Source organism: Bidens hawaiensis, unplaced genomic scaffold (genome assembly GCF_021521415.1).
Source record: "Bidens hawaiensis isolate Kalapana, Puna unplaced genomic scaffold, B.hawaiensis_p1.1 tig00006131_1, whole genome shotgun sequence".
Taxonomy (NCBI): Eukaryota; Viridiplantae; Streptophyta; class Magnoliopsida; order Asterales; family Asteraceae; genus Bidens; species Bidens hawaiensis.
In genome coordinates, this window is record NW_027491408.1 from 82,788 (window position 1) to 90,531 (window position 7,744).

At 39.1% G+C, this 7,744-nt stretch overlaps 1 protein-coding gene across 1 annotated transcript; it reads right to left on the reverse strand.

Moving 5' to 3' along the window:
* Window positions 1-3,794: 3,794 nt before the first annotated feature.
* Window positions 3,795-6,903, reverse strand: LOC143631614 (uncharacterized). The gene is made up of 2 exons (XM_077100321.1): window positions 6,177-6,903; window positions 3,795-5,179 (listed from the first exon to the last, which is right to left on the reverse strand). The coding sequence occupies exons 1-2, from the start codon at window positions 6,888-6,890 to the stop codon at window positions 3,938-3,940; spliced, it is 1,956 nt and encodes a 651-aa protein (XP_076956436.1). The 5' UTR covers window positions 6,891-6,903; the 3' UTR covers window positions 3,795-3,937.
* Window positions 6,904-7,744: the final 841 nt, after the last annotated feature.

A 7,744-nucleotide genomic window follows, 5' to 3' on the forward strand; every position in this document is an offset into this window, starting at 1 on the left:
AACAATGAAGAGTTCGGTACAGTTCGGTTAATTTCGGTTAATTCGGTTTTTCGGTTCGGTTTCGTCGGTTTTCAGTTCGGTTCGGTTAACGATTCGGTTATTGCTCACCCTAATAGTATTTGCATTTGCATTGTAATGGGATATTTTTTTGTTACTTACATAATTGTGTATTAATTAAGATATTTTTATATAAAAGTTATGGAACAAAACAAGCTGGAACTTTTACGAACAAATTACTTATATTTTATAGTTTGATATGAAAAAATAAAATTTTGATTGTGTTGTGTAGCTAAGGATCAAATTTTGTTAATGGATGTGAATAATTTTAAAGCTACTAATCAAAGACAATGCAAAAGGCCTCTGATTTTCACTTCGCTTTAGGTCACCTAAATGGTTAGGCCTCCACTGTAGGTAGATGTAAGACTGTCTACATCTTACACTCCTTAGACCCTACCATAGCCTAGAGGTGGTCAAAAAAACCGGTCCCCGAACCGGTTTGCTGGTTTAAACCGGAAACCGGTTATTTAAAAAACCGGTTTTTTTAAAACCGGTTTGACCGGTTTACAAACCGCCGGTTTGTATATCAGTTATACTTTTTAGAGCCCAAACCGGTTTTCAAACCGGTTATAAAAAAAACCGGTTTTTTTAATTAACCGGTTACTAAAAAACCGGTTAACCGGTTTTTTAGAAACCGGTTAACCGGTTAAAAACCGGTTTATTGCCGTTGTGAAACGGCTATATAGCCGTTTTTTTCATTTTTGACCGTTTTTTTTTTTTATTTACCATTCTACCCCCACAAACATCTATATATAGTTTAGGTTGGGTATTGGTTAGAACACACTCGATTATACTACTCCAAACGCTCCAAACGCTCTAAACGTTTATTTCATACGCGATTATTTTGTTATCTCACGCTCTATTATACCACATTACCACTCCATACGCTCTTATTTCGTAGTCGATTATCATGGCCTCCCAAAGTGCTGCTTCATCCGTCAACATGGGTGCCTCGAACACGGGAGAAACGGTCGTTCGGGTCATCCCCACGAAACGAAACCAAGATGTTTGGCAACATTTCGACCTATGCGAAATGTCTAACGGTAGCCAAAAAGCTCGATGCAAACATTGTTTGAAGTTTTATGGCAAAGATGTAAACTCCACTTTAAAAGCGCATGTACAAAGGCCCTTTTGCAAGGCCTTGAAGGACGAATCGGGAAGTAGTTCGCAGCCGGAGATGACGAATCAAGGAACGGTGTTTACGTACGACCTTGAAGCGGTACGTCAACAGTTTTCAAACTTTGTGATTCAAAATACACTTCCTTTCAACCACTTCGACAACCCTCAATTCACGAAGATGATGCAAAAGTATGTTCAACCACGCTACCAACACGTAAGTCGTTCGACCCTTAGAAGAGATTGTCTTAAAGCTTGGAAAAACGCTAAATCCGAACTAATTTCATACTTTTCAAACTTACAAACTGGTGTAAACTTAACAACGGATGTGTGGTCGGTACCTAATGGTTCGCCCGACTCATACATTTGTGTGACGGCTCATTGGGTTGACCCCGAGTCGTGGCAAATGATGAAACGAACCGTTGCGTTTCAATTGTTTGTTTACCCGCACACGGGTAGAAATATTTTTAAACTCTTGGATAAAGTCATTCGACAATACAAGATTGAACATAAAATCTTTTCAATTTCGTTTGATAACGCGTCCAACAATACGGCCGCGGTTGGCCATTTAAAATTAAAGTATAAACCTATTTGTGATGGAGCGTTTTTTCATAGCCGATGCATTGCACATATTATCAACTTGGCCGTGCAAGATGGGTTAAACGTGATCGAAACGCAAAGAAACAATTTTAAAAGAATGTTACGAGATGTTTTTAGCAACAATAAAACATTTTCAAGATACAAAAAATTTTGTGTAGAAGCTAATTGTCAATGGTTGGGGCCAAATTGGGATTGTCCAACAAGATGGAACTCGACTTGTGATATGTTTGAGAAAGCCATCCAACAAAAAGAATCACTAGTTGCGTTTCATCAAATTTTGTCAAGTAGGGGTAAATGTGCACCGTACGATCCTAGAAACTGGTTATTGATTGAGATCGTTACGGAGGTCCTTCAAATTTTTAAATCTTGCACAACTAGTTTATCCGGGGTTTACTATCCAACTAGCCCCATTGCTTTACCAAAAATTGCTGTCATGTGCACAAAGTTGAGTGAACTTCATTGTAGGGGTGCACCTTATTTTGATATGGGTGTAAAAATGAAAGAAAAATTTAGAAAATATTTTCAACAACTACCCGCTGTTTTGACATGTGCTGCTGCGTTAAACCCTTGCATAAATGTTGGTGGTGTTGAAGCTTTAATAGAAAAAATTTGTGATGAGCTAGAGTTAAACGACGATCAAAACCCCTATTATAACCAAACTTTAAAGAATGCTTTCAACACCACCTTGTCTAACATGTATGATGTTTACCTTACAAAATACGGGTCGTCTTCCCAAATTCATGACTCGTTAAGAGCTGTTGCCCAATCCCAATCCCAAACCGACCTTGAAATGGGGATGTACTACATGATTTGGGAAGACGCCGGGAAACGTCAAAAGGTAAACACCCCAAGCAGTGAACTTGGAAGGTATGGTGGTACAAACTTTGTGAAACACATGACTCCAGATGAATTTAGAAGTCTTGATTTGCTGGCTTGGTGGAGAGGTAAGGAGGATGAGTTTCCGATCCTCGCCGCCATGGCCAAAGATTTACTAACGGTCCAAGCTTCCACGGTAGCTTCGGAGTCTGCTTTTTCTGTTTCTGGCAGGGTTATATCGATTAGGAGGACTCGACTCACTCCACCAGCTGTAGAGATGTCGATTTGCTACAAGGATTACTTGGACTCTTTAGATAGGGCACAACATCAACGCTCACTCGAGGGGGAAATGGACTATGAGGCGGGCTTGTATGAAGACGAGGTCAATCAAGGACACACTCAACCAATGACTGATGAAGAAGCCGCGTACGACGATTACCTAAGGAATAGCTCGGGATCGGGTAGCGAAGAAAATAATGAGTAAGAAACAGCAAGTTGTTAATGTAATCGTGTCTAAGCATTCTTTAATGTTTGTATTTTTGAGTTACGAATATGCGATAACGATTTAATGTTTGTATTTTTAATGTAAAAGCTATAAATGAAAGTTATGTGTTTTTAATCTTCCAAGCAAAGAACCCTAACAACGAAAGCAAAGAATGGAGTCAGTCCGTTTTGCCTTGTAGTTACCGGTTTGCCTTGTAGTTACCGGTTTGTTTATACTGTGAAAAAATAATGGTTATTTAAAAAAAAAAAAAAAAAAAAAAAAAAAACCGGTTAACCGGTTAGACCGGTTATTAAAAAACCGGTTAATAAAAAAACCGGTTTATTAACCGGTTCTAACCGGTTCCTAAACCGGTCCTAACCGGTTAGACCGGTTAGGGTTTTCATACACAAAAACCGGTTATTAACCGGTCCGGTTATTAACCGAACCGGTTTTTTTCCGGGACGAAAAAAACCGGTCCGGTTAATAACCGAACCGGTTTTTTTAAAAAAACCGATTTGTGCACCTCTACCATAGCCTGTTAGTGGGATTTATTGAGTTCGATGATGATTTCAGATTTTATAAGCAGATCACTGGGCCTTATGCCAATTAGGCCTCTCTTCTTCAAGAAAATAGTCTCAAATCATAGCTCATACCTGATTATGGGCTTTTCTGGCCTTTCATCTAAGTTGAAAGTTGAAACCAAATATATACTAAACTTACAAATGCAACAAAGCATTGCATTCAAACAAGGTTCAAGACTTGAAGTTCATTATGAAAGCTAAATAAACAACCTTATACATCAACATAAAACAGGATTACAAAAGGCTATATGATTAACCAGTTAACCGAACCCCTTAAATCTTTTTAAGCCGTCGATAGAACATACCGATCATAGATCTCGTGCTGCTGCATCTCATCGCAACCTGCGGGCTCCGCAGGAAACCGGGACCCACCGAAACAAAAGTACTGATTAACTGACTTCCTACTGTTTGCCACACCTTGTTCTCTACCAACAACCCCATCATCAAACATCGGGTTTAAGCCTGACCCACTTGCAATGTCAACACCCGTATGCGAATTATATGAAGACACGGACGATCTCGAGAATGAGTGAGAACGCGAATGTGACCGTCGGTTGACACGTGGCATCGCTTGCATCACCCCGTTCACCAGACCCGAAGCAACTTTCTTTTTAGCAGTTGGACTCGCAAGATTACTCCGAGCCGCAAGCGTTCGTTTGTTGTTTGTTGGTGACACGGGTTTCGAGTATCTCTCCCTCAAGGAAACTGGGCCTGCAACCGAGCCCGTAACCGAGCCCGAATCTCCTGTTTTCTTCATTTTGGGCCACCGAAGGAACCGTTTTATACCTTTATGTTTCTTCTTGCTGGAAGTTTTGACTTCTGGGTTTGGGCTTGGGTTTGGAACATGCCCTGGGCCCGAACCCGAGCCCGAGCCCAAAGTTGGTGTCCCAGGAGAATTCTCGACTCCCGAGTACAGAAATATTTCGGAATCCGAGACGTTAAACGTGGTTCCCGGGCTTCCACCCGCGCTCCCATTTCTCAAATGATTCGCAAGAATCTTCTGAGCCGAATAATAATCTTGATCAGTAATAACCGCACCGGCAGACACAAGTTGTCGAATGAGGATTTCTGAAGAAACCGAAACGGGTCGTTGTTTAAGTAAGTCAAGCGGAGTCATACCATAATTATCGCGTTTATTAACGTTAATCGAACGAACAGTCATGATCAACTCCACCAGATCACTGTCAATGTTACCATGAACAGCTAAATGAAGAGCTGTTCTACCTTCATTATTTATAACATTTATTATTTCTTCAATATTAAAAGATTTTGAACATATTAACTGTTTCATGAGGATGATCTGGCGATCGAGTCTTCTGAATGTGGGTGTTTGAAAGCCGGTAACGGCGGCGTGTAAAAACGTCTCGCCAGCATTGTTTTTGGTGTGTACAGAAGATGGTGATGCTTTGACCAAAAAGTCAACCACAGAAATGTGGCCTCTTGAAGCTGCTATATGTAGAGGTGTATTACCTTGTTTGTCAGTTGAGTTTATGATATCATATGTAGAGACTAGATACTGAACCACCTGCATATTATAACAGGTACTATTAAGTTTTTTTGTGTTAATATTTTTACTTCTTGTGTGCATATCTTGTTAAAATTCAGGATGTATACCGGCACATTAGTTAGCTTCAGTAAAGTTATACTGGCTGTATAAGGTTTTACGAGTTGTATAGTTTTTCAGAACGCATTTAAACAGTCCTGTATAACGCTTTCCACATATCAAGGGGTGTGCATGAAACTTAAAAAAAAAACCTGTATCCGGAAAATATCGAAAAAAACTGAACACAAACAAAAGAAAAGGTTTGGTTTTATGTTTTCCTAAAAACTGTATTTTCTGCTAGGTTTCGGTTTAGCATGTAATTAAAACTGAAAAATATCAAAAAATCTGAATCGAGATAGCCAAACCCAAACAAAAACTGATAGTTTGGTTTTATGTTTTGGTAAAACCGAATTTTCTGCTCGGTTTCAGTTTTGCGGGTAATAAATTTGAAAAAACCGAACGGAACAGAACTGGATTTATGGATTTTCGTTTTTTTTTCTGGATGCTAAGTAATTTATAAGAATTTAATAAATAGTCTAACCCAAATATTTTAGCCCAAATGTATAAGAATCAATTAACCATTAATTAACAAAAAGATTTAGGCCCAAATTCATTATTTTGGACCAACAATTTCAAACCTACATGGTAAAACCGAAAGAACCAAAACCGTGCGACACGGAAACCTAACTATCTTCAAAAACTCAAAGGCAGAACTTGTGGTTTTTGGCTTCGTTTGAACCCAAAACTGACCCATGCACACCCCTACCATACGGGCTTGTATAAAACCTTATTTTATTTTCATACTGGCCGTATATCCTCTTTACCTATCATTGAAACCGAATAAGGTTATAAGATCCGTATAACTATATAAAATAGGTTATGCAAGATGCTTGATTTGTCAGTCAGTCAGTAATGTGTGAATAATGTCACTGGTGTTCATATAATCTGTCACAAAATACCGAAAGGAAAAAAAACGTACCTCGACTTGTCCTCGTCCCGCTGCAGTATGCAAAATAGTCGACCCCTGAATATCTCTATACCCCAAAACCATCTCATCACAACTATCACCAACAACCTCCTTCAAAATACCCAAATTACCCCCTCTAGCCAAGGCATGAACCGCACGGTTCTTCATTTCCTGCTTATAAGCAGCTGGGATTTCCCCAACATGCCCTCCAAACTCCCCACCATTCCCCGACATAAACCTAGGAGACATTGCAAGATCATAAACCAACCTAAAAACCTCTGTGTTCTTCCCGCGTGCAGCAGCATACAATATGTCAGTCACACCATACTCCCCTTCACCAAACACCAAAAGCGGGTCTTTATGCAACAACTCTTGAACAAACGAAAAATCACCTGCAGAGGCTGCAGTGTACAGCAGCCACCCACCATAACCCGACCCGATCAACGAGTTCTTTCCCTTTTTAGCATCACCTTCTTCTAAGAGCCTTTGGGCGACTAATGAGCGGTTTTTTGCCACATCATCAAACTGTGCTTCGTCGTCCCACACGACTTCTAGGCGACGTATACGCCTTAGCGATGACAGTTTGATTAAATGGTTACTGTCGAGGCGTAAAAGCTCACGAACTAAATCATAGTGCCCGTTGGCAGCTGCCCAGTCGATCGGGGAAGCGTACCACCACTGGTCACCCGTGCTCTCCCATCGTAGCGGGAAGTAAGTTGGAGGCATGGTGGAAATCAGTCTGGGGATGTATTATATAAGATAATTGGTTAACTATAAATTATGCAATATCAAGAACTATAAGTAGTAAAGAAGAAGCTAAATAATCAGTTTTCTAAAAAGTTATGATTTAAATAATTGAGCATGTGCAATACATAAGACCATCAAAGCAACTATAAAATGAATGCAGACCCTACTGAGTTAAATACAACATTAATGAAGAAAGCTAGCAAAGATTATACAGCTTACGGTTCGAAATCGGCCAGGAGGTAAACGAACCCGCCAAAGTATTAAAAAGCACGTATTTACCGGACCTTGTAGCAAAAATAGAGAGCATGTGAGGGTAAGTAGAGAGTGAGAAGCATGAGCAGTGGTATAACTATAAATCATGACAGCTAATAATCATAATTACAATTTACAAATAGTGGAAACAATCCATGACAAGATTTAAACAATAACTAATTAGGAACAGAACATAGGATCAAAGATGATGATGATGATGATGAGTTTTGTAAAAGTGACATACCAAAGTTGGGAAAGTTCTTTGATGGGTGTTAAAAGTTACAAACCCAAATTTAGATATAAACAAGAAAGGCCTGCATGTATTGTATTCTATTGTTAAAGGAAAATATATATATATATATATATATATATATATATATATATATATATATAAGGATATATATTCCCCAATACTCCCTGTTAGGCCGATTATTTGTAATTCCCCACTTTTTCTTGCCATTGGTAAGTTCTTTTATAAGTAAAACGATTAATGTCACAACAGGCATGCATGTAGCTAACACTATGCTCATTTCTTTATATTCTCGTCAATAAGTGTAAGAAGTGATTTCAATTCTTGATCA